Source organism: Bos taurus, chromosome 2 (genome assembly GCF_002263795.3).
Source record: "Bos taurus isolate L1 Dominette 01449 registration number 42190680 breed Hereford chromosome 2, ARS-UCD2.0, whole genome shotgun sequence".
NCBI classification, from domain to species: domain Eukaryota; kingdom Metazoa; phylum Chordata; class Mammalia; order Artiodactyla; family Bovidae; genus Bos; species Bos taurus.
The window spans coordinates 37,488,204-37,515,052 of record NC_037329.1 but is presented as its reverse complement, the minus strand read 5'-3'; the positions used below and the strand labels follow the sequence as shown (position 1 = coordinate 37,515,052).

Here is a 26,849-nt window from a genome sequence, read left to right as displayed (position 1 = left end):
GTGGGGCGGCTGCAGCAGCTGGCACTCAGCCTCCAGAGCACCGGCACTGCCACTGGCCTTGGCACACACTATGGCAAATGAAGTGCAAGTCCAGCTCTCCCCACTGAAAGGGGGGCATCCTCCTGCAGGTAGGCTGCCCACCCACCCTCTGCCCTGCAGATAGCAAGGCCCCACTGCTGCTGCCCCTGCCCTGCTTCCATCAGTGCCTTCAACAGAGGTACCCCAAGAGAGCCAAGGCTCTGTCTCCCGTGTTAGTTTAACTTCCTGCAAACTGATTTCCTCTTCTGTCTTTGACCCTTTTAGGCTTATGTATAAAAACCACCTGGGGACTTAACAGGCCCCGGTTTGGTTGAATTAAAGCCTAATGTTCTATGAGAGCACAAGGGATTGGGCACTGGTGGAAAGGAACAGGTGGAGAGCTTGGATCTTCCCTCTCTGGCTGTAGGTTTGTAACGACCAGTCCACACTGAAGAGGTGATTTCCTACTCATGGAAACCTTCCTCCCTAGAGGTTCCAGCTTCTAGACTCAGTCTCCCCAAGATGCCTACACATTATCTGACTTGGTGCCCAGGCAAACCAGCTTCTGCACAGAAGACAGAAATGCAGTTTCTCTTGCCCTCCTCAGGTGTGGGGTTGGCAGTGTTATCAGTAATTTCTTTTGTCTGTCACCAAGCTGAGGAGCACTTTTTTTTTAAATTTTATTTTATTTTTTAACTTTACAATATTGTATTGGTTTTGCCATATGTTGAAATGTACGAGGAGCACTTTTAAAAAAGGATACAGGCCTGGCAGAGGCTGACTGGAAAAGGTAGCTATCGAAGTATTTTACAAAGGATCCACAGTTCTATTTTTTTTTTTTTTAAGTATGCTATTTATATCAATATTCTGGAATATGGAAATTATTTTTATTGTACTTAACCATATGTTCATATAGATTGGCTGAGGCACTCAGGCCTATTTTTAGCCAGGTTGATGTTCTTTCTACTGTCTTTCTTGTTTTTTTCCTTGAGAATGATCTCACGAGCTCAACTGCTTTGTTCTTGCCTTTCTCCAAATAACAAAATTTATTTGTTGGTATCATTCTTTGGCTCTTCTAAGCCAAGGTTGTTTCAGTCATCTTTGCTGCAGAGGACAATGGCAGGTATAACCTTCACAAAGCATCAAAAGCTGACACAAGGCTCAGTGGCTTTCTGGTGGGCAGCCCAGCCAAAAAAGAGTCAGAATTTTTACACTAATTCTGAGTTTACACGTCTTGGCACCCTGTCATGGTCTCTTGTGGCAGACTCCTGACTTTTTATATTTGTCATTGGATTTAAGAATAATTAACATTATCTACATGTAAAGTTAATGATGCTAACTAATGATCAAGAACTATTGATGTCAATTATTAGAAGCTTGTGAAAGTGAAAGTGAAATCGCTCAGTTGTGTGTGACTCTTTGCATCTATAGCCTACCAGGCTCCTCTGTCCATGGGATTTTCCAGGCAAGAATACTGGAGTGGGTTGCCATTTCCTTCTCCAGGAGATCTTCCTGGCCCAGGGATTGAACCCGGGTCTCCCTCATTGTAGACAGACGCTTTACAGTCTGAGCCACCAGGAAGTCCTACCTGGAAGGACTAATTTAGAAGTTTCTACCTAAGGACAAAAGACATTATTCTCTTCCTGCAGCTTCCATCCCAATCCTTCATAAAACAGTTCAGCTAATGCCTGATTTGCTAAATGACATTTATACACAAAGAACACAGAGATAAACTCAAGCAAATAAAAATGTGAATGAAACCACCAGGAACTTTTTGTCCCCACTGCTAATGATTGCTAATTACTCTGTGTACATAGCACACCATGACGCCATCAAGCATGTCACAATGCCTCTGGCATGACAATTAATTATTATGAACTGTGACACTTCAGATAAGAGGTTTGGGATAATTAGAATGGAGATGAAGGCAGACTTTTGCCTCCCCGCTGAGAACAAGGGAACAAGAAAGCCTCATCCTTCAGCTTGTCTATTACACAGTTTAACTCTGAACCAGATTGCTAACCACACAAAATTTTATTTATAGAACAAAAATAATTCATTGCCAGAATTCCATTCAATTTCACCTGAGTTTTATAAGCAATAGATAGGCCCCAGAAAGTAGGATGCAGACATGATAAGGTGGAAAGGTCTGACATGGCCTTTGGAACCAGTCAGTCCTAGAATAAAACCCTGCCTCCCTTCCACATCGCTGAGCTTCAGTTTTCTTATCTCTAAAACAGGAGGGGGTGTGCATGCATGCTCAGTCATGTCTGACTCTTTGTGGCCCCATGGACTGTAGCCCACCAGATTCCTCTGTCCATGGAAGCGGTAATAAATAACATTGATATTGTAAGGTTGTTATGACTGTTAAAAGAGATAACCTGTGTAAGGTACCCAGACATGAATGTTAATCCCTGTAAAGTACAGGCCTGGGAAAACACATAGCTGTCACAAAAAATGATTTTCTTCCATGGCAAGACCTCCTGATGTTTGAGGGAGGCATTAGAAACTACTGCAATCATCAGAACAGAAGGAAATTGCAATGGGAAAGAACCATGTGCCTGCCCCATCACAGTGAAAAGTGAAACCACTCAAAAGTCAGCCAGCTGTAACTCTTTCCCACCTACGCGGCAAGTGTGTCGTGGTTTTTTCTTTCATGTATGTTGTATAATATATGGCACCTCTGTGAGCCCTGCTTATTTATGTTGTGAAACAAGACTACATTAAACATGAGGTGGCCTGGGCTCTAGGAAGCTTAGCTTTTGGTTTTCTGCTGTTTTGATTTGCTTCACTCTCAGTTTTATAAGACCTCCATTACATGAACAGCCGAAATTGTGCGAGTAGGAAGTAATCTAAGGAAGCTAAGGGCATACATATTGAATGAGAAAGAGCAGCATTCATGAGTTTTCTGTATCCCTCACACTTTTTTATTTGGCGTAAGACAAACGAATCAGAGCCATCAAAGGGGCCACTGCTGAACCCCCAGAGAAAATCGTTTACTGACTCATTCAAGAGAGAGGGAAGTCTAGGGAATGTATCCCCTGCATGAGTGAGTGTTTAGTCACTAAGTCATGTCTGACTCTTATAACTCCATGGACTGTAGCCCACCAGGCTCCTCTATCCATGGGATTCTCCAGGCACCTCTGTACAGGGGATTTCCCAGGCAAGAATATTGAAATAGTTTGCCATTTCCTCCTCCAGGAAATCTTCCCAACCCAGGGATTGAACCCCAGTCTCCTGCATTGCAGACAGATTCTTTACCATCTGAGCTACCAGGGAAGCTCCGTGTATCCCCTAGGGTTAAATTAATGCAGAAAAGGGGGAAGAAATCATAGTTGCAGAAGGGCCAGTATGATTTTTTTTTAAAGCAAACACTAGAGGTTTAATTCTATCGACTCCATTCTGTTCATGTCAACTTCTGGGAGTTGATTTGTGAGGTTTGACAGAGAGATTTGCGAGACCACTACCCCACACGCACAGCACAGGGGTTTGATGACAAGAACAGCTGCTTTTCACTTAACCCTGTGTGCTGGCACTCCACGGAGCCTTCTAGACATGAAACCAACCCTGCAGACCAATAATAGAGGAGCAAACTGAAAGTTAGCAAGGTCAAGGGATATGCTCAGCACCACACAGCTGGAGAGCAGGGGTGCAGAGATGGACAGTCAGGTGGACCCATGCCAAGCCCTCTCTCCTTGCTTCACAAGCTATTCCTCATGCGGCTCTTTTGACGGATAGTTTAGAATTTACCAAAAACTCAACTGTGAAAGCAAAGAAAGTGTTTTGCAAACATCTGACTTTTCAAGTAAAATGTTCAAATGAAAGTTCTAAGTCACAAGGCAGAGTTTGCCCAAACCTTCATGGTGGTCATCTTGTTCACACATGTTCTCCACTGATTATTGAAGGAAAGAAGCTCAATTTTTCTTGGAGGTTTGTCTTTCTTTATCTTAACCACCCTCTACCAAACAAGATGCAAAATGCTTGAAAAATCTTAATTGGAAAATTATTGTATAGCATTCTAAACTCGAGGGTCCACTTTTGAAAACTACAAAATCCATAAACTACAAAAGTGACCACAGAAGTATAGCACCTAGTCATAGATGGGAAATCAAAGTTTTGTTTTCTCCACATCATTGTAGGTTTTCTAATGAAACTATTAAAAAAAAATCAGCTTTCTCACATTCTTTAAAAATCTCTAGTTCATTTTGCTTATTAAAAGGACCTGCAGTCTTGTATTTGAATATATTTGTATTCAAATCCTGTTAAAATATTAAATCAGTTCATTTTGTACTTTGCCCAATTCTAGTTGGTTGTTCTACAAAGGTTCAAAAGGCAATATAGTCCCAAACATGGAATTACATGAATAATTACAAATTTAATTGACCTAATTTAGTTATAGTGAGACTTTGAGGTCCCATGAGTTAGACCAACTAGTTTAAACAAAACTGGCAGGAATCTGATTGCAAATGTTGGTTGCAAATGTTTTTTTTTAATGGCTTGTTTAGGGAATTGCTTGGTGGTCCAGTGGTTAGAACTCTGAGCTTTCACTGCTGAGGTTGTGGGTTCAATTCCTGGTTGGGGAACTAAGTTCCAGCAAGCCACACTGCTGCTGCTGCTGCTAAGTTGCTTCAGTCGTGTCTGACTCTGTGCGACCCCATAGATGGCAGCCCAACAGGCTCCCCCATCCCTGGGATTCTCCAGGCAAGAACACTGGAGTGGGCTGCCATTTCCTTCTCCAATGCATGAAAGTGAAAAGTGAAAGTGAAGTCACTCCGTCGTGTCCGACTCTTGGCAACACCATGGACTGCAGCCTACCAAGCTCCTCCGTGCATGGGATTTTCCAGGCAAGAGTACTGGATTGGGTTGCCATTGCCTTCTCCAGCAAGCCGCACAGCTCAACCAAAAAGAAAATGAACAAAAATAAAAAGCAATAACATAAAAAAAAAAAAAAAAAGGCTTGTCTAAATCCAGGGATATCCAGGAGATAAGTGTCAACAGTATTCCCTGCAAAATTTTGAAGATGACCCTCCCACAAGGTTCCATCTGGTTCAATCACCCCTGTGTAGTGAGAGCCTTACTCTATATCTCGGTGTATCCATCTATAGTGTGGAGGGATCCTCCTCTGCTCCTTTCTACTGTACTTTGCTGACCAAGTGAGATTACTTATCAGAACAAGTTTGGTACAAGAACTATACTCTGAAAATTCAAGGTGTGGTTGACTTGTGCTTCCTAAATCACTCAGAGCCCGCAGCCCTGGATAGATTCAAAGACTCCTGGATGAAAGTAAGAATCTTGTGAGAAGAATTTTTTCAAATTGGGTACAGCTGCTTTGCAAATTGTGTTAGTTGCTGCTGTACAGCGAAGTGAATCAGCCGTATGTATACATATGTCCCTTCCCTCTTGGATCTGCCTCCCTGCCCCACCCCACTGTACCCCACCCCAGCCCACCCTCACCCCTCCAGGTCATCACAGAGCACCAAGCTGCACCCCCTGCACTATACCGCAGGTCCCCACTATCTGTTTTACACACGACAGTGCACCTATATCAACATCCGTTTCCCAATTCATCCCCTTTCCGCCCGCTGTGTCCAAACATCTGTTCTTTACGTTTGCATCTCTATTCTTGCTCTACAGAGAGGTTCCTCTATACCACTTTTCTAGATCCCTTATATATTCATTAATATACAATATTTGATTTTCTCTTTCTGACTTACTTCACTCTGTGTGACAAACTCTAGGGTGTGTCATGAGAGGATTTTTAATTTCCCCTCAAATGTCTCTGTTTTATTGTTCTGAAGAATGAAGAACTCCTAGGTGTGCATTCTCTTTACTTTTTTTTTTTCTTTTTCTTTTTTTTGCCATTTACTTTTCTAAGTGCACTGTACTCTTTCGAAAGGGAGGGAATATGATAGATTTTCTTTTGTAGGTAGATGGGAATAGTTAGACTCACATTAAAGACGTTACAATAAAAACCATCTAGTTAACTTCTACTGAGTTCCCCAAAACCCTTCTAAAATATTCATGACAGATACACTTCTTTTCAGCACACTGTGGGGCCAGAGAATATACTATTGTACTATGCAGTCTACTTCACTTTGAATAACAGTTATATGCAGCTAGGCTCTGCCTTTCAGGAACTTTTGCTCTTTGGTTTTCATTCTCTCCTCTGGAAAAACAAATGTAAATAATAATAACTACTAATTATTAAGTGCCTCCCGTGTATCCAGGTGCTTCTGTTACCTCTATTTTCTAGGACAACTCACACAATCAGTATTATTCCCTTTGAAGGATGCAAAAACTGTGCCACAGAGGAGTTTAAGTATTTTGCCCAAGGTCACAGAGCTCGGGCAGGGCAGAGCTCTCTGACCCTAATAACATCTCCTTACCTGGAAACCAGGCCTCCTCCATAAGACAGCCTCTAAAATCCTTGAAAATGACACCATAAGCTTCCCTTGTGCCTCTGCTTCCTCAGAAGTGGTCTTTCCAGTGTGACACGGCTTCTTCTCCTCTCTGGTCACTCTCCTCTGGACATTGTCTAGACTGTCCACGTCCTTTCAAACGAGCAGCACAGACCTCAACATTCCAAAATTCTTCTCACTTTAAACTGGTGCTCATTTTAACTATAACAAGTGTGCTTCTGTAGTTGGCAATAATAATCAGTGGAAGAAAACATGTGAAAACCATAACAGAGAAAACAAAAGGAATACTAATAGGAAAGTAATTACAGCACTCCATGTTTGAAAAGCATTTGTCGTAAGAAGAATGAAGGATACTACTGAAGGGTTCTGAAGACCCAGGCTCTAGCTCTGGAGCTACTGTGATCTGATTCTTCTTGGCAGAAGGGAGAGCGGTGCTGTGAGCAACACCCTTCATACAGAGGCATACTCTCCTCAAGCGGTCTCCAGAAAAGGGCGCCCCTCGGTTATTTTCATCTCTATTTCCCACGGCTATTCAAAAGATGTTTCCACATCATTTCCATTTCTGTTGCTGATTATTTTGTATGCTGTGTGTGTATATGTGTGTGAATTTAAAGCAGAGCCTAGTGGCTCAGATGGTACAGAATCCACCTCAATGCAGGATACCCAGATTCAATCCTGGTTTGGGAAGATTTCCCCTGGAGGAGGGAATGACAACCCACTCCAGTGTTCTTGCTATGGACAGAGGAGCCTGGTGGGCTACACAGTCCATCGGGTTGCAAAGAGTAGGACACAAGTGAGTGACTAACACACACACACGTGTGTGTGTAAACACAGGACTTTTTCCCCCCCTGGACTATATCTAGTATTATAAAAGTATAGTGATATGCTTTTATTATCAATAGAAAAACTTGGTTATTCAAAATGACCAAGAAGAGTTTATTCCATGAACACAAGAATGGTTTGATAGTAAAATATTCATTAATATATACTTACAAAACTTTTATCTATTAACATAATTAACCACATTAAGGAGGAAAACCATATGATCATATACATTAATTATAAAAGAGCATCTAGTCAAATTCAACATGTGTTTGTAATTTTTTAAGCCAATGAAACAGTAATAGAAGGATATTTCCTTAATACAGTAAAAGAAATGCATTTGAATAGGTATATATATTACAGATATGTGTTTGTGTGTATATCCAACTAAGTACACATTATACTTAATGGGAAAACACTAAAAGCAATCCCTTAAAAAATTAAGATGACAAAGATGTCCTTCATGACCACTATTTAATATTATTCTAGAGGAAGTAATATTCTATTTTTTGCAGATTATATAATTTTTAACCTGGAAAATAAAAGGGAATCAACAAAAATACTATAAACAATAAGAGATTTCAATAAGATCTGGATATAAAATCAATGATATTAATATAAGAACAACAATCCGTGAGAGCTATAATGGAAGAATAGACCCTCTTTACAATTGCAACAACAACAACAAAGAGAAAATGCTTAGGGAATAAACCTAATAATAAATGTGTGAGATTCATGTGAACAAGTTACTAAAGGACCCAAAAGAGGATGTAAAAAAGGAAAAGCATACCATGGTCTTGACAAGAGAGCAACCAGGATATGAAGATATGAATTTTCCCTTTAAAAATAATCTAAGGGCTTCCCAATGGTTCAGTGGTAAAGAAGCCGCCTGTCAATGCAGGAGACACGAGTTTGATCCCTGATCCAGGAAGCTCCCACAGGCCATGGAGCTGACTAAGCCCACGCACCACAGCTATTGAGCCTCTGCTCTAGAGCAAGTGCCCCTCAACAATGAGAAGCCTGCACACCACAATCGAAGCGTAGCCCCCTCTTGCCACACTAGAGAAAAGCCCACACTGCAAGGAAGACCCAGCACAACCAAAAATGAATAAATAAGATTTTTTTAAAATCTATAAATCTAAAGCAAGACCATTAAAAGACTACCAGCAGGATATTTTTGGTGGGAATTGACAAAATGATTCAAAAGTTCATATGGAAAAATAAATAAGAATAGCTAATAAAATTCTGCAAAGTAAATATAGCAGAGAAAGACTATCAATTAAAATATAAAGCTACAATCATTAAAATTAAGTTGTAACAGCATATAAAAAGATAAAATTTAAACAGTCTTTAAAAAGAAAAGACAACTGCCTTCTGAAACAGAAATAAGCTCAACTTTTAATAAAATAGAAGAAATGCAAATTACCTTTCTTTTTCTTATTGGTTAATGAAACCAAATATTTTCTAGTTCACATTGTTGCTTGAGGTGTAGGGAAACAATCACTGTCATTGTAGCTAGTGAGATTGTAAACTAATGCAACTTCTGTGAAGGATAATTTGACAAGATTGAACAAAATTACAAATGCACATACTCTTAAGAATTAACAAGATCACTTCTAGGAATTTATCCCATGGATATACTTGCACTTGGGCAAAATTATGTACATGAAAAGGATATTCATTACAGCATTGTAGAATGCTGTAATGTCCATATTATAGAACGTCCATATAATGAAATTTTAAAGCAGATGTCAAAAAAAAAAAAGACATTCTCTTTTTACATATATTCTTTTTTTTACATATATATTTTTACATATATATGTGATACATATATACATATATATCTCTTTTTACACACAGATAGGGAACTTACTCCAAAGTGCATGACTGAATGAAAAATATAAATAAACAAGATGTAGAACAATGTCTGCTGCCATTAAAAAATATATAGGTATGTGTATAGAATGTCTATGGATGAATACATAGGAAACTTGTTAACGTTAGCAGTATTTAGGGAGGTGAACTGGAGACCTAAAAATAATTGTAGAAGAGACCTTTCCATGTTTTTTGAATTGTGTGCTTTATGAATGTATATTACATAGTCAAAAAATTAATAGTTTTAAAAGAAAAATGAAGTCAATTCACGAGGGCATTGAGAAAGAGAAGAGGTTTTCTTATTTTTCGCTTTATTGAAGGCAGTTTTAGAAAATTGCCAATCTAACATTTCCATAAAGAGAATTAACAGGCTCAAACAAATCAATGTCCATTTAGCTTTTAATCATTTGAGCTTGTCAGATTTCAAATGTGCAAATTTCCTGGGAACAGAAAAAAGTATTTGCTTTGACTTGCAATATGAAATGGGTTGTTCCTTTTCAAGTTGATTTCATCTGACATTGTTAAACACTTGAATTGCTGTTAGGTCATCTGTAGCCTAATTAACACTAATTGATCTCTTGAACGGCAGGATTATTAATGCATTTTAATTACTCATTAGAACATCTGAGCTTCTCCAACATCGGAGGTTTGAGGTCTGGGATGGAAGGTAGGTATCTGGTGGGATCAGAAGCATCTCTCTTGAATTAAGTGCCTGTTATCACCACTGCCCTGACTTTTGGCTCATTCTCCAATCTAGCTTTTGAAAGCTTCGGTTGGATTAAAAAATTTGCAAGCCTTGCACTTTAATCTTGTGGGAAAACAGGAGGGTCACACTGTAATTGTCAGTTGCTATCATGAAGAATGTAATTGGTTTGATAATAAGAAAAAATGTTTTTCAGTGAAATGCCTAAGGGAGTGCATTGTTATCTCCTCCCAAATCAAAGGTATAAACACCACTGCCTTTTTTAGCCTTAGTTCCCCCTCTCTGAACACAAACAGGCAAAAACCTCAGCCCTTCTCTCCTTCCCACTTTGATTGAATTTTTTTTTCTTCTGTAACATTAGCTCAAGGTACTTTTTTTATTATGTTGTTTTAGAAAAAAGTTCAGCTCTTCAAAAAGTTCTGAAATTCTTCAAATGTCAATTCATACCTTGAATAATAAAACTAACTTTCTCTTGCTGCCCTAACCATGTCTCCTGTGCTGATTCTTCTTTGTTTATAGTAAAAGCTGGAGGAAAGCGAATTTCCAAAAAACAGGAAATTGGCATCTTGGAGAGACACACCAAGAAAACAGGGTTAGAGAAAACAAGGTAGGAGACTGCTTCATTTCTTTTCCTTCGTCATCTCGAGTTTTAGATAACTCTGCTGCCAGAAGTCAGAGGCGTTGCTGTATCTTAGGGCAAACCAAGGCTCCCCAGACACTGGCTAACCAGAGTTAGAGGCAGCAGGTGGGGTGGGGTGGGGTGGGATGGGGTAGGTGATGGGGGTCAAGATAGGAGGGGAAAGCAGTGGGGGGAGGTAACTACCCTCTGGAGACTCTCTCTGCCCAACCTCCTCCTCTCTGCAGATAGCCTAACTGCCTGCTATTAAAAAACACAGTCCTAAATGCATCAAAACTGGACTCAACATTTCTTTTTCACCTTAGCCTTTAAAGTACTATGGTCTTGTTTTTGTAATATGCTGAAGCAAATCTCCTGAATTAAAAATAAATGCTTTCTTGTTTGTTTATTTCAAATTCCTCACTCAATTATTTAGAAAATAATGGCCACTATATTTGGCACAGCCAAAAGGCATTTGGATACTGAGGTTGTTTTCTCCCTGAATTCCTTCCCGGATAACCTTGACACAGTGTGCTTTTCTCAGAGCTAAGCAAAGAGCCATGGGCTGGATCTCTTGTACAAATGGCCCAGCCCTCTATGCCTGGGGTAAGGAAAATGGTGCCTTCAAAAAGAAGCATATAAAGTTAGCTCCTCCAAATAGGGGCATTTCAGAGACTAATTTCAGGGTAATTTCCATAGGTGAGTACACGAGTAATTCAAAAGGAGTAAATTAGAAGATGCTCAGATATGTCCTTAACACTTAAAATGGTAACAGTTTCAGAAAGAACATGTGAAAGGAAATAGGCTACAGAATTTCTCAGATTTTTTTTTCCATATAAAATTACTTTTTAGATCACTTTAAAAGTTTTCTTTCTTCTGGAAAGAATTTTTGTTGAGGGTTTTTCTACTTTAAAATGAAATACTCTATCTCATACATAGAGAATTCATACAATTCAGTAGCCAAAAAGCAAACACACCAGTTTTAAAACGGACAGATTTGAGCAGACATTTTCCCAAAGAAGAATCAGATAACCAACACGTACATGAAAAGATGCTCAACATTATTAATTATCAGGGAGAAGATGCAAATCAAAACTACAATGAAATATCACCTTATATCTGTCAGAATGGCTATTACCATGAAGTCAAAAAATAACAAACTGTGGCAAGGATGTGGAGAAAAGGGAACATTTGTGCATTCTTAGTTTCTAATATAACCACTATGGAAAGTAGAATGGCGTTTCCTCCAAAATTAAAACTAGAACTGCCATATGACCCAGCTATTCTACTTCTGAATATTTACCTGAGGAAAATGGAAACACTAACTTGAAAAGATACACACATTCCCACATTTATTGCAGCATTATTATAGTAGCCAAGATATGGAAGAAACCCAAGTGTCCATTAATGGATGAACGGATTTTTTAAAATGTGATACCTACATACATACACATATGTGCACACGCACACCCACACACTCACACAGAGGAACATTTTTCAGCCATATAAAAGAAGGAAATCCTAGCACTTGTAACAATATGGATGGACCTGGAAGGCATTATACTAAATGACATAAGTCAAACAGAAAAAGACAATTAACATGTGATCTATCTTGTATGAGAAATCTAAGAAGAAAAAACCCCAGGACAACAGCAGCAAAAATCTCAAGCTCTTAGATACAGAAAGCAGATTAGTAGTTGCAAAAGCTGGCGGGGGTTGGGGGGGGGCGGGGGTGGGGAGGGGGGTTGGTGACGGGTAGAAAATGGGTGAAGGGGATCATCAGGTACAAACTTCCAGTTATAAAGTAAATAAGCCATGCGGATGCAGTGTACAGCATACTGACTATGGTTAATGATTTTGCTGTTGTTCAGTCGCTCAGTCGTGTCCGACTCTGTGTGACCCCATGGACTGCAGCACACCAGACTTCCCTGTCCTTCACCTTCTCCCACCATGACCCCTCCATCTTGGGTGGCCCTATGTGGCATGGCTCAATATTTCATTGAATTAGACAAGGATTGTTAGTGATACTGTATTGTATATTTGTAAGTTGCTAAGAGAATAAACCTTAAAACTTCTCATTATAAGAAAAAATATTTAACTATATATGGTGAGAAATATTAACTAGACTTATTGTGATCATTTTGCAGTATTCACAATATCAAATAATTATGTTGTACACCTGAAACTAATGGAATCTTTATGTCAGTGATAGCTCAATTTTTAAAAAATTTGCCCATTTGGCATTGAGTGTTTGTTTCTTCTGAATCACAAAATAATCACCACATAGTGAAAGCAAAGCTCTAAGCCCTCAAGAGTGAGAGTCACATATTATTTATCTCCTGACCCAGCATCTAGGACAGTTCCTAGAATAGAGAAAGTACTCTGTAAATGACATCAGACTGTCATTGAATTGTCAGCTGGTTAACTTTGAAAGCCTATCCTGATGTTAAAATCTGACTCAAGCATAAGCTCTGTTTATTGTGACACTCGTTATCATGCCTAGGCCAGGGACTCAGGAACTAAAGAGTCATAACTTGAAAATGGCCTTCTATGTTGGCAGCCTTCTATGAAAATGGCCCTGGTGCACTGGGACGACCCAGAGGGATGGTATGGGGAGGGAGGAGGGAGGAGGGTTCAGGATGGATTTTCTTTTAAAAATTTAAAGAGAATTAAAAATAAAAAAAAAAAAAAAAAAAGAAAATGGCCTTTTAGTTGGCAGCCAGTGGACAAGTCATTTTTCTCTATACCTCAGCAAGTGGGACTTACTGTTAATCCGAACATCAAGTGAACATTATAAGGAGTTGCCTAGAGAGTTATAAAGTGGTGAGTGGAACCCTCTTTAAAAATGCAATTATTTGCTGCTGCTGCTGCTGCTAAGTCGCTTCAGTCGTGTCCGGCTCTGTGCGACCCCATAGACGGCAGCCCACCAGGCTCCCCTGTCCCTGGGATTATCCAGGCAAGAACACTGGAGTGGGTTGCCATTTCCTTCTCCAATGCAGGAAAGTGAAAAGTGAAAGTGAAGTCGTTCAGTCACGTCAGACTCTTAGCGACCCCGTGGACTACAGCCCACCTGGCTCCTCTGTCCATGGGATTCTCCAGGCAAGAGTACTGGAGTGGGGTGCCATTGCCTTCTCCGAATTGTTTTCTAATAGTCATTAAAAGATGAGAATTGGACAACTGCAGAACCTAAACAGCTAGAAGTAGCTTTCTTGCGATATTTACTGGGGATAGATATAGGTATGTGGGACTCGAAGCTTACAGAATTGGGAGGCTGTTTTAAGGAAAGACAGTATAAAATTATAAATATGAGATGGTTAGGGCCCCCTTGGAAGGAGACTGCACAATGAGAGGCCCTGGAGCTTCCCCAGCTTCCCCATGAAGTCACCTCTGTTCTTCATATCCGCTTCATGTTTGCACGGATATGATTGCTTCCTTTTCATGGACAAATATCTCTCCTTATATATTCTAGGAAAACAGCTTCTGAAAAATATATCATAGAAAATAAATTCCTAAGCATCATCAAATTTATTTTCCTTTCCTAATAACTTCTACTAACCAACCCACACATACACAAAATAGGCCAAGAGCAGAGTTCCTTCAAGAAATTACACTGGAAGCTCGTCCCTCGTTGAAACTCTGCTACAAAATAACTTGGCCTGAGAAAAGAAGTCAGACACAGAAGAGTACCTGCTATGTGGTGCATTTTACTATGTACAAACAAAGTCAAAACAAATATATGGGGCAGTAAGGCAGGGTAGTGATTATCCTTAGGGGCAGCCAGTTTGACTAGTGCTACAGGTCTGTCTGTAAATATTCACCAACCTATATGTTGATAATATGTGCACTTTTCTGCATGTATACTCTACTTTGAAGAAAAAATTTTTAAATATTAATAAATATTATTATAATTAAAATTATAATAACTTGGCCTGCAAAGCTTGTAGTTCATGGTCACACAGAGCAGGGTTTTGTGGGTTTTTTTAATCTTCCAGAAGTAGCCAAGCAGCATGAAAGCTTAAAGACCAAGTAGAAAACCATCTATACAGATCATTTAGCGTCTTTAGTGGGAAAGTTGCTGTTTCTATATGAGGTTTCTTTTCATCTTCACAGTGCCACTGCAAATGTTGCCAAAATACAGACGATGGATGCCCTGAATGACACGCTGGAGAAGGTGAGCCATGGGTGAGGCAGATCACATGATACTCCTAGCCAGTTTTCACCTAGCTGATCATGCTACATGGGTGAATGAGCTGATGACTGGAATTTTTTTCCATCTCAGAGGTTTGATGTCCCTGTGAAAGAATCTGCTTTCAGTTCAAGGAACACAGAGCCGTTTTGATGGGAAGAGCTGATGCTCCCGAATTCCTAGCATCTATTTAAGAAATCATTTCAAAAATAAGATAGGAAATTAATCAGAAATCATGATGCCAAATTGGCAGAACTTTACGTTGCCATCCATTTATTTCCTGGAGACCTTGGCATGTTGCTCAAATAAGGCAAACTGTGTGCTAGGAATTCAGCCCTTTTTGACCTTCCTCCCCACCACTGCTTTCCCATATGGAAATGTTTGATCTGAGGCCAGGATGGGTGGAGGGTTGCCCAATTTAAGACTGGAGGAAGGCTGGGCACTGGCTGGCTTTATCTAATAGAGTCTATTTATAAAGGTGGTCGACCATTACTATTTTTATTTCTGTGTCTTGAATTCTTTCTTAGTAGCTCAGGAAACTCAGAAAGTTCTTCCTGAATAGACAGTGGTTTAATTTTGGGTTCAATAGTTTGTTTTTAAATGTTGTAAGTGATCCGAGTGAGGATCTTTATTCTACTCCTAGGGAGGGGGCAGATACACTGAATTCAGGCATTGAAGAACCACCATTTCTGTTACCCCAACATATATTGAAGGTACAGGACTGGGTGTCCTTTGTAGAAGGAAGACTTGCTGTTATTGCCAACATCAGGGGTCTGAAATATTAATAGATTAGAATGGAAATTGTGCAGCTAAACTTCTGGGACCTCTCTTTGGTACTGGCTTCTCCTCTTACTGTCTTTAAAGCCTTGAGCAAGTTATTGATCTTGCACCTCTGATTTGCCATTTGTAAGATGAGGATAAGGAAGAAATGGTTGTTGTGTGGAATCAATGAGATTCACACACAGGAATCTCTTAGAACAGTGCCTGACACATGGAAACCTGTCTGCACTCTCTGCTCTGATTAGTAGCATCCATTTTATGACAGTGCAATGGAAAGTTATGTCTGAAGCCCCTGAGGCAGGCAGTAGTACCAGATGAGATCTTGACAATAGACCATAGCTACAGAGCCTTCTCACATGGTGGGGTGTGGTTCTCCCATCAGGTAGATCAGCGGGCAGGTCATAAATGACTGTTTGCCTTCCTGACTTTAGAAGAAGGGAAGGGGTGGATGGTGATCTGCCTCTTGCATTCTCTGGCTCCTGCTGTCCAAACACCTCATCCTCAGGGGCAAAAGATATCCACAGTAAGTGGAACTGAGTGGAATAGATACATTCCTCTAAAATATGTTAACCCAAAATAAAGTGTTTAAAAAGAGTGGTCAGTAAAGGTCAATTATGCTGTACTTTAGGTATGATGCTGGAGTCTTCACTGTTTTTTAATAGACACATGTGTATATGTCTATGGCATAAAGGACTCTTTCCCTGCCAGTTAAAAATAGCACCTCTGTATTTCAAAGATAAAATAATCAAATAGCAACAACAATAAGTTATATTTTGAAATCATAAGAAAACACAGATGGTGTGCTGTTACAAATATTTTTAACAGTAACTATTCTATATTTTAAAAACCCTTTAACACTTAGCTCAATGTGTACTGTGTGGGGCTGTGTATATTACTAATTATGACAGTTTCTGGCATCAGATGTCAGGTACCTGGGTCCTGTGCCGGCTCTGTCACTTGGTAGCTGTGTGTCTTTAGTCAGGTTGCTTCACTTTTCTGTGCTTCTATTTCCTTACCTGTAAATAGGAATGTGATTCACAGAATCCACTTCACAGAGATGTGAAAATAAAATGAGGTTATATAACATGTGCAAAGGACTCAGCACAGTGCCAGACACACTTAGCCCTCGGGACGGGTTAGCTTCTATTCCCCGGGGGAGATGTCCTACAGAGCATCACTTGGAATCCAGGCAAAGAATAAGAGACCAGTCATAGAGTCCCAAGATTACCCTAAGTCACTGTATTGAATATGGAGGTTTGTGGGATCCACGTGTTCCCTTACAGCTGAGTAAAATTTTCCATAAATCCATAATTCAACCTGAAGTGTAACAGGATTTCATAATAAAGGTCAACCTGAGGTGGAAAGAACAATGCCTTTTAAAAAATAGATCTGCTGAGATCAGTGGTTGCCAGAGAGTAGGAGGAGGAGTTGACCACAAAGTGGCAGGAGGGAATTTTGAAGAGTGATAGAAAGGTTCTATATTTTGATTGTGGTGTTGGTCACAGACTGTATGCGCTTAAGAAAATCCATAGAACTGAACACTGAGGAGGGCATATATTTTACTGTGGATAAATTATTCTGTAATTTTAAATGTAAAAATTGTATGATTATTAATAAACAGTGTAATACAAAAAAAAGATGTAAAATACAGAGATGTAGATTTTTGCTCATAAATTTCCATCTGCATTATGATGACTCCCCCAACAATACATATTGTCATGAAGCTCTAACCATATATAATTGGCCTGAAGAAATATTGTAGCAGTAATGAGGGTCATAGACTCTGCATTTATTAGCATTCATTCATGCTCTCAGCTAGAATTATATCTAGTTAGTAGAACCCATGTTAATTCTCATGCCAGTTTAAGAACTTAAGAGTCCAAAACAGTGAGAGTTACAGCCCTACTCATAGGATCTCATTAACAGTTCAACCATGGCAGGAAATTTCTATCCATATACTATTCATGTCTGTATACCCTTTTAAAACCAACCTAGATTTAAGATTTGGGAGAATGAAAAACAATTCCCCAAAGGTTGGAATTGTACAAATCTAAGTGGAAAGGAGGGCTTCCCTGGTGGCTCAGTGGTAAGAACCCACCTGCCAATGCAGGAGACGTGGGTTCAATCCCTGAGTCAGGAAGATCCCCTGGAGAAGGAAGTGGCAACCCACTCCAGTATTCTTGCCTGTAAAATCCCATGGTCAGAAGACCCTGGAAGGCAACAGTCCATGGGGTCTCAAGAGTCAGATACACCTTAGTGACTAAACAATAACAGAATGGAAAACAACCTAAAATTTCCTGTCCCATTATTTCACCCACTCATCCCCACACAGACCTCATGACCAACTACCTTCCTCCTACTCTCCCTTCCTCTCTTGCCAATCCTTCCTACCTGTTTCAGCCATAAATAATGAAAGAATTCATGTTGCCCAGTGATGGGCCATGCAACGTGTTTATTCTTGCAGAAGATGGGTTATATAAGCTCTCCAAGCTAAAAATTTGGGAGATCTGGTCTTAGACCAAGTTCCACCTACTCCCTAGAGGTTTTTGACCTTTTAGAAGCCACATAGCTCTTCTGAGATTTATGATTGCTCATTTACTTGATTATTTTAAGGCAAAGAATAAGAGAGAATGGTACTGCCAAATATGTTAATTCTCTGGATAGTCACAGAAGTATGTTTGGCAATAGTTGTGAAGCTTCTCCCAACAGAAAAGTATCCAGTTAAGCCATTAGTAATGGGGTTGGGTTATAGTGTGGATGTGGGTGGAATGTTGAAGCCTGGTTAAATTGGGGCCACTTTTCAAGCTGCCAGCTGTGTCACCAGGCTCACAGTGAGACGTATGTGAAATGGGATCCTGGGGAAGAGGAAGCCATCAAAGGCATCTGCAAATCTAAAAAGGTTTCTCTTGTTCTGTGGATTAACATCACCATAGGAGAATCCTTGAATTTCATCGACTGAATGTTTTGTTTTAAGCACTTTGCGTAATGGGGTGTAGAAATTTAAGTGCCAACATTCAAGTTGGAAGTTAACACCCTGGAAAGATGAATGGAAGAGCTGCCAGTCTGCTAATACCACCTGACTTCAGGCTCTAAAACAAAACCTGCCACTGAGTTTCTTTCACAGCTCTAATCATAAAGACTTTTTAATATACTTCTTTGACTTTTTCTCTGAAATGAAAAATACCGGTTCTGAGGTCACAACTACCCGAGAGGAAGGTACATTCTCAATGTGGAAGTTTCTATTAATCTGCTTTTCAAGTCCAATGTTTTTGCCCCTTATGGGACGGAGTTGCAGCCAGGCAGAATCCTTACACACATACTGGCCTTGAATTCTTTCTCTTATGGAGTTACCATGGTTTATTTTATCTTTTTTTTTTTTTTTTAATTAATTTTATTTTATTTTTAAACTTTACATAATTGTCTTAGTTTTGCCAAATATCAAAATGAATCCACCACAGGTATACATGTGTTCCCCATCCTGAACCCTCCTCCCTCCTCCCTCCCCATACCATCCCTCTGGGTCGTCCCAGTGCACCAGCCCCAAGCATCCAGTATCGTGCATTGAACCTGGACTGGCATCTCGTTTCATACATGACATTTTACATGTTTCAATGCCATTCTCCCAAATCTTCCCACCCTCTCCCTCTCCCACAGAGTCCATAAGACTGTTCTATACATCAGTGTCTCTTTTGCTGTCTTGTATACAGGGTTATCGTTACCATCTTTCTAAATTCCATATATATGTGTTAGTATACTGTATTGGTGTTTTTCCTTCTGGCTTACTTCACTCTGTATAATAGGCTCCAGTTTCATCCACCTCATTAGAACTGATTCAAATGTTTTCTTTTTAATGGCTGAGTAATACTCCATTGTGTATATATACCACAGCTTTCTTATCCATTCATCTGCTGATGGACATCTAGGTTGCTTCCATGTCCTGGCTATTATAAACAGTGCTGCGATGAACATTGGGGTACACGTGTCTCTTTCCCTTCTGGTTTCCTCAGTGTGTATGCCCAGCAGTGGGATTGCTGGATCATAAGGCAGTTCTATTTCCAGTTTTTAAGGAATCTCCACACTGTTCTCCATAGTGGCTGTACTAGTTTGCATTCCCACCAACAGTGTAAGAGGGTTCCCTTTTCTCCACACCCTCTCCAGCATTTATTATTTGTAGACTTTTGGATGGCAGCCATTCTGACTGGTGTGAAATGGTACCTCATAGTGGTTTTGATTTGCATTTCTCTGATAATGAGTGATGTTGAGCATCTTTTCATGTGTTTGTTAGCCATCTGTATGTCTTCTTTGGAGAAATGTCTATTTAGATCTTTGGCCCATTTTTTGATTGGGTCGTTTATTTTTCTGGAGTTGAGCTGTAGGAGTTGCTTGTATATTTTTGAGATTAGTTGTTTGTCGGTTGCTTCATTTGCTATTATTTTCTCCCATTCTGAAGGCTGTCTTTTCACCTTGCTAATAGTTTCCTTTGATGTGCAGAAGCTTTTAAGTTTAATTAGGTCCCATTTGTTTATTTTTGCTTTTATTTCCAATATTCTGGGAGGTGGGTCATAGAGGATCCTGCTGTGATGTATGTCAGAGAGTGTTTTGCCTATGTTCTCCTCTAGGAGTTTTATAGTTTCTGGTCTTACGTTGAGATCTTTAATCCATTTTGAGTTTATTTTTGTATATGGTGTTAGAAAGTGGTCTAGTTTCATTCTTTTACAAGTGGTTGACCAGATTTCCCAGCACCACTTGTTAAAGAGATTGTCTTTAATCCATTGTATATTCTTGCCTCCTTTGTCAAAGATAAGGTGTCCATATGTGCGTGGATTTATCTCTGGGCTTTCTATTTTGTTCCATTGATCTATATTTCTGTCTTTGTGCCAGTACCATACTGTCTTGATAACTGTGGCTTTGTAGTAGAGCCTGAAGTCAGGTAGGTTGATTCCTCCAGTTCCATTTTTCTTTCTCAAGATCACTTTGGCTATTCGAGGTTTTTTGTATTTCCATGCAAATTGTGAAATTATTTGTTCTAGCTCTGTGAAGAATACTGTTGGTAGCTTGATAGGGATTGCATTGAATCTATAAATTGCTTTGGGTAGTATACTCATTTTCACTATATTGATTTTTCCAATCCATGAACATGGTATATTTTTCCATCTATTAGTGTCCTCTTTTATTTCTTTCACCAGTGTTTTATAGTTTTCTATATATAGGTCTTTAGTTTCTTTAGGTAGATATATTCCTAAGTATTTTATTCTTTTCGTTGCAATGGTGAATGGAATTGTTTCCTTAATTTCTCTTTCTGTTTTCTCATTATTAGTGTATAGGAATGCAAGGGATTTCTGTGTGTTGATTTTATATCCTGCAACTTTACTATAATCATTGATTAGTTCTAGTAATTTTCTGGTGGAGTCTTTAGGGTTTTCTATGTAGAGGATCATGTCATCTGCAAATAGTGAGAGTTTTACTTCTTCTTTTCCAATTTGGATTCCTTTTATTTCTTTTTTGGCTCTGATTGCTGTGGCCAAAACTATGTTCAATAGTAATGGTGAAAGTGGGCACCCTTGTCTTGTTCCTGACTTTAGAGGAAATGCTTTCAATTTTTCACCATTGAGGATAATGTTTGCTGTGGGTTTGTCATATATAGCTTTTATTATGTTGAGGTATGTTCCTTCTATTCCTGCTTTCTGGAGAGTTTTTTATCATAAATGGGTGTTGAATTTTGTCAAAGGCTTTCTCTGCATCTATTGAGATAATCATATGGTTTTTATTTTTCAATTTGTTAATGTGGTGTATTACATTGATTGATTTGCGGATATTGAAGAATCCTTGCATCCCTGGGATAAAGCCCACTTGGTCATGGTGTATGATCTTTTTAATGTGTTGTTGGATTCTGATTGCTAGAATTTTGTTTAGGATTTTTGCCTCTATGTTCATCAGTGATATTGGCCTGTAGTTTTCTTTTTTTGTGGCATCTTTGTCAGGTTTTGGTATTAGGGTGATGCTGGCCTCATAGAATGAGTTTGGAAGTTTACCTTCCTCTGCAATTTTCTGGAAGAGTTTGAGCAGGATAGGTGTTAGCTCTTCTCTAAATTTTTGGTAGAATTCAGCTGTGAAGCCGTCTGGACCTGGGCTTTTGTTTGCTGGAAGATTTTTGATTACAGTTTCAATTTCCGTGCTTGTGATGGGTCTGTTAAGGTTTTGTATTTCTTCCTGGTCCAGTTTTGGAAAGTTGTACTTTTCTAAGAATTTGTCCATTTCTTCCTCGTTGTCCATTTTATTGGCATATAATTGTTGATAATAGTCTCTTATGATCCTTTGTATTTCTGTGTTGTCTGTTGTGATCTCTTCATTTTCGTTTCTAATTTTATTGATTTGATTTTTCTCCCTTTGTTTCTTGATGAGTCTGGCTAATGGTTTGTCAATTTTATTTATCCTTTCAAAGAACCAGCTTTTGGCTTTGTTGATTTTTGCTATGGTCTCTTTTGTTTCTTTTGCATTTATTTCTGCTCTAATTTTTAAGATTTCTTTCCTTCTACTAACCCTGGGGTTCTTCATTTCTTCCTTTTCTAGTTGCTTTAGGTGTAGAGTTAGGTTATTTATTTGACTTTTTTCTTGTTTCTTGAGGTGTGCCTGTATTGCTATGAACTTTCCCCTTAGGACTGCTTTTACTGTGTCCCACAGGTTTTGGGTTGTTGTGTTTTCATTTTCATTCGTTTCTATGCAAATTTTGATTTCTTTTTTGATTTCTTCTGTGATTTGTTGGTTATTCAGCAGCGTGTTGTTCAGCCTCCATATGTTGGAATTTTTAATAGTTTTTCTCCTGTAATTGAGATCTAATCGTACTGCATTGTGGTCAGAAAAGATGCTTGGAATGATTTCTATTTTTTTGAATTTACCAAGGCTAGATTTATGGCCCAGGATGTGATCTATCCTGGAGAAGGTTCCATGTGCGCTTGAGAAAAAGGTGAAATTCATTGTTTTGGGATGAGTCAGACAAACACCTTTCCTTCTACATATTCTATCATTTTACAAAGACCAATAATGAAAAATCCAAAACAACTCCAAAGTTAAGATGCCAGACTAAAGCTCAGCTGTTTGTAGGTTGGAAAGCTATTCCTACTTATTTTTGGTTAAGACTTGAATACAAAAATGTTCCTATCTCCATTGATATAAAATTTACAACAAATTAGGGCATTTAAGGGTTGATTACTTACCATTTCATCAGTTCTGAAGGTAGACCCTTTATAGGCTCTCTACTAACAACCTGCAAGTCTTTCTACTTTATTTTATTTATTTATTATTTTTTTAAGTTTTTCTACTTTAGAGTGCCCCTGATCGAGGGGGTGAAGTATTTGAGAAAAAGAACTCAGCTCTCTTGTATTTTCATGCATTGCTATAAAGCCCTGACCCTCCCAAACTTGTACAGTTGTAATTTAATAATCATGAGTGGTTCCTCTAAGGTTATTATCCTTGGCAGAATTATTTCCACTATATTCTCAGTCCTGTTGATTTTTTTTCCCCTCTAAAATTTACCAGGTCAGTTCACAGATGGCTAATAGCCCCCAGGGGCAGTCTCCCTTTCATTCTGACCTCTGTCATTCCTCTGTGGGGAAGCCATTCAGCAGAGCTCTTAGAACCTCAGTTAAATGCCTTAGTTAAAAGGTAACCCCTAACCAGTGGGAATAAAAAATGGTAGAGCCACTATGGAAAACAATATGATAGTATCTCAAAAAATTAAATATAGAATTACCGTGTGATCTAATAATTTCACTTCTCAATATATACCCGAAAGAACTGGAAGTAGAGATTTGAAGAGAAATTTGTGCAACAGTATTCATAGCAACATTATTCACAATAGCCAAAAGGTGGAAGCCACCCAAGTGTCCATCAACCTATAAATGTATAAACAAAATGTGGTCTATAGACATACAATGGAATATTATTCAACCTTTAAAAGGAAAGAAATTCTAACACATACTACAACATGGATAAACCTTGAAGGCATTACGCTAAATGAAATAAACCAGACACAAAAGAACAAGTATTGCATGCTAAGTCACTTCAGTCGTATCCGGCTCTTTGAGACCCCGTGGACTGTAGCCCACCAGGCTCCTCTGTCTGTGGGATTCTCCAGGCAAGAATACTGGAGTGAGTTGCCATGCCTTCTTCCAGGGGATCTTCCCATCTCAGGGATATTGCATGGTTCCACATACATGAGATACTTGGGGTGGTCAAATTCACGGAGATAGAAGGTAGAATGATGGTGGCCAGAGGCTGGAGGAGGAGATAATAAGGAATTATTCTTTAATGGGTACGAAATTTCAGTTTGGAATGATGGATAAGTTCTGGAAATGGATGGTAGTGATGTCCATGTTAGCACAAGTTCGTGTACCTGACACACAGTGAATCCAAACATGCCAAAACATCAGAGTTTAGAGCAGAGATTATTGCAGGATCATGCAAGGACACAAGTGACTCACGCCCTAAAAAAGCCCTGAGCGCCCCAAAGGTTTTGGCAAAGCATTTTTAAAAGCCAGGTTTGGGGGTGGAATCTCAAGGTATTGATCAGCTCTGCACAGTTCTCTGGTCAGCTGATGGTGAGGTAGCAAGGTGACGTCACAGGGTTAACATTATCTGTCCTTAAACTCCAGGAAGCCTGGGGCTATGTACTTGTGGTCATCAAGTAGTTAACATCAAGTCTTCCATTTGGTGGAGGGGTTTTCACATCTGTAAAATACCTCAGGAAATGTGCATCAAATACTATTATCTAGGTACTTCAGAGAGTAGCTAAAGCAGAGGATAAAGGGGAAGGCCTATCCTGGGAAAGTCCCATAGGGTCATGCTCAGTTTTAGTTACGTAACAATGTAAGTGTACTTAATGCTGTACTTAAAATGGATGAAATGGTAAATTTTATGTTATATGTATTTTATCACAATTTTTTAAATTACAAAAGAAATGTAGCTCCTGAACTGTGGAGATAACCCTGGAAATGATCAAATAATGAGTTAGTGCCAAATTAAGCAATAGGCGTGTCATTATCACTGTTCTCCTCTCCCCTTTCCTTTTGCACCTCCACCCATCATCCGTCTTGACACCGTAAGAACAACAGTCACACTGTGGCTGTCTCTCTTCTGTCTCAACTTGTCATCTTGCTCCATCTCACCTTGGCTAATTGCCCAGACTTCTGTTCTATCAGAGCTACTCGTTCATTTCCTTTCTCACCCTCCTTTACCTTATATTTGACTTTAAGTACTACATCTTCCTACCTATAATCTCTTGAATGTGATTTAGAGCTAACCTGAAATAATCCATCTGTTTTAGTTGACACTAAAGACACCTAATCGGAAAGAAAACTACTGAAGTCAGTGACTTCTTAAGTTTCCTTTTGGTTTTAACCTTAAAAACAAAACAAGACATTCTGCTGTTACCACACTATAACATGTATGTCATGAGGCCCAATGTTAATTAATCTGACCCTCCAAAATTACCAGCTCTTTTTTAAGTTCTAAAGCAATATTTATAACCAATACCTCAATTATGTTTCTTCCTTTCTACTAGAATGTCAGCATAGACCATCCTTGGGTTTAATTATTAAATAACTTGTAGCTTCTCATTGTAAAAAAAACACTTTGAGCAAAACAAAGGCAAAGTAAAGAAAAAGACTAGGAATTGCCCATAATTCTATCCCTCAGAGATAAACAGTGTTAACACTTCAGTGTATATTCTTCCAGTGTGTTTAATTTTTTAAGAGCAAGAAGAAAGAGCTTTCCGGAATATGAAAGGGAGTGCTGTGTGCCCAGGGATATTTAAGAAGACATGTAAGGCACTTATGTTTCCCTGGCTTAGAAGAGCCCAAACAAGCCATAAACAGTGTGATGTTTGGGGTCATGAACAGTTTATCTCCCCTTTTATTTGACTTGAGTGTCAAGGCAAGGGCATCTAAGTTCAATAGAAATAAATTAAATTCCTAGTCAGCTGAGACATCCCTTCCTTGCTGGCTGAGGAAGCTGTCCTTAGGTTCCTTTATATTGAGTCAGTGGGCTGGAAAACCAACAAGTGGAATGGGCCCAACAGGCCACTGAGTCTAAATTCTCCTCCTAGGAAAAGTGTGTTTGAAATTGTCCCGGCATTGGGCATCCTTTATGATCTCATGCTGCCCTTGATGTAAACTCCATAAGGTCTCTTTGTCCCATATGAACTTCCTCTTATTGTCGAAGTCTCAGTCTGTGTTAGTTTAGGCTCATTTCCTCACAAATGTCTTCTGGAGGGATGACTCAGTTCAGTTCAGTTCAGTCACTCAGTCGTGTCCGACTCTTTGCGACCCCAAGAATCGCAGCACACCAGGCCTCCCTGTCCATCACCAACTCCCGGAGTTCACTCAGACTCAACGTCCATCCAGTCAGTGATGCCATCCAGCCATCTCATCCTCTGTCGTCCCCTTCTCCTCCTGCCCCCAATCCCTCCCAGCATCAGAGTCTTTTCCAATGAGTCAACTCTTCGCATGAGGTGACTAGTGAGCTAATAAGTCACTCCTTAGCCTTCTCTTTACAATGATGGTTAGGTTGGACCATACAAAACGGCCAGTATTTGGCCATTTTTTTACCTACAAAAATAGAAATTTCACATGCTTCAATCTAAAAAATAATAACCCTAAGTTTTCCTAACTTCCTTCAGAGGCTCTTTATTTCTGATCTTTTGACATCTGAGGGGTTCCTTCTCCCCACCCCAGGCCCTCTCCAATGTGCCCGTAGACTTCTTAGCATATTGTATTTTGTATGGTGCATAGTGGTGCCAGAATAATGATCAATATTGGCGAACTGATGAAGAAGATACGGTTAACCATTTCTATCTTTAAAAATATCACTTCAAAACATATATAGATGCACATATATATATTATTTATATATTACATATAAAATATTTTATAGTTAAAAAAATTAAAAACATACTAGTGAGGGAAAACCCAGGTTAACACATATACTCATGGGTACAGAGCTAGAGGTGGTATGGAAAAGAGGTTATATCAAAGAGCTAAACAGAACTGTGAAATTCCTCTGCCCAGCTGTTTTGCTTTCTACTACGTTAACACTTTACGACCCAAAAGATCCAATATGCTTATTTTTTTTTCTTTCCTTCTCACCTCTAGCTCAGCCATAAATTTCCAGCAGTAGCGCACATGGCACATCAAAAACCCAGACCTGCTCTGGAGAAGGTCACTCCACTGAAAAGGATCTACATTATTCAGCAGCCTCGAAAATGTTAAGCTGGGACATAAAACAGCCGTCTAGCCAACTGCCTCGAATGTCTGAGAGCTTAGCAAAAAGGACCACACTTTGCATAGGCCTAGTGTACTTGCTTGGTAAATAAAACAGCTTTTATATCTTCTTTTTTGACTTCAGATAATAAAACATTCAAATTTGCAAATCCAA

At 39.3% G+C, this 26,849-nt stretch overlaps 1 protein-coding gene across 2 annotated transcripts; it reads left to right on the top strand.

Annotated features, from left to right (window-relative positions):
• Positions 1-26,849, top strand: DAPL1 (death associated protein like 1). 2 transcript variants are annotated; one of them, XM_010802026.4, is made up of 5 exons: positions 1-128; positions 9,754-9,801; positions 10,357-10,444; positions 14,564-14,624; positions 26,567-26,849. In XM_010802026.4, exons 1-5 carry the CDS (start codon positions 71-73, stop codon positions 26,681-26,683), a joined length of 372 nt encoding a protein of 123 aa, XP_010800328.1. In that variant the 5' UTR covers positions 1-70; the 3' UTR covers positions 26,684-26,849.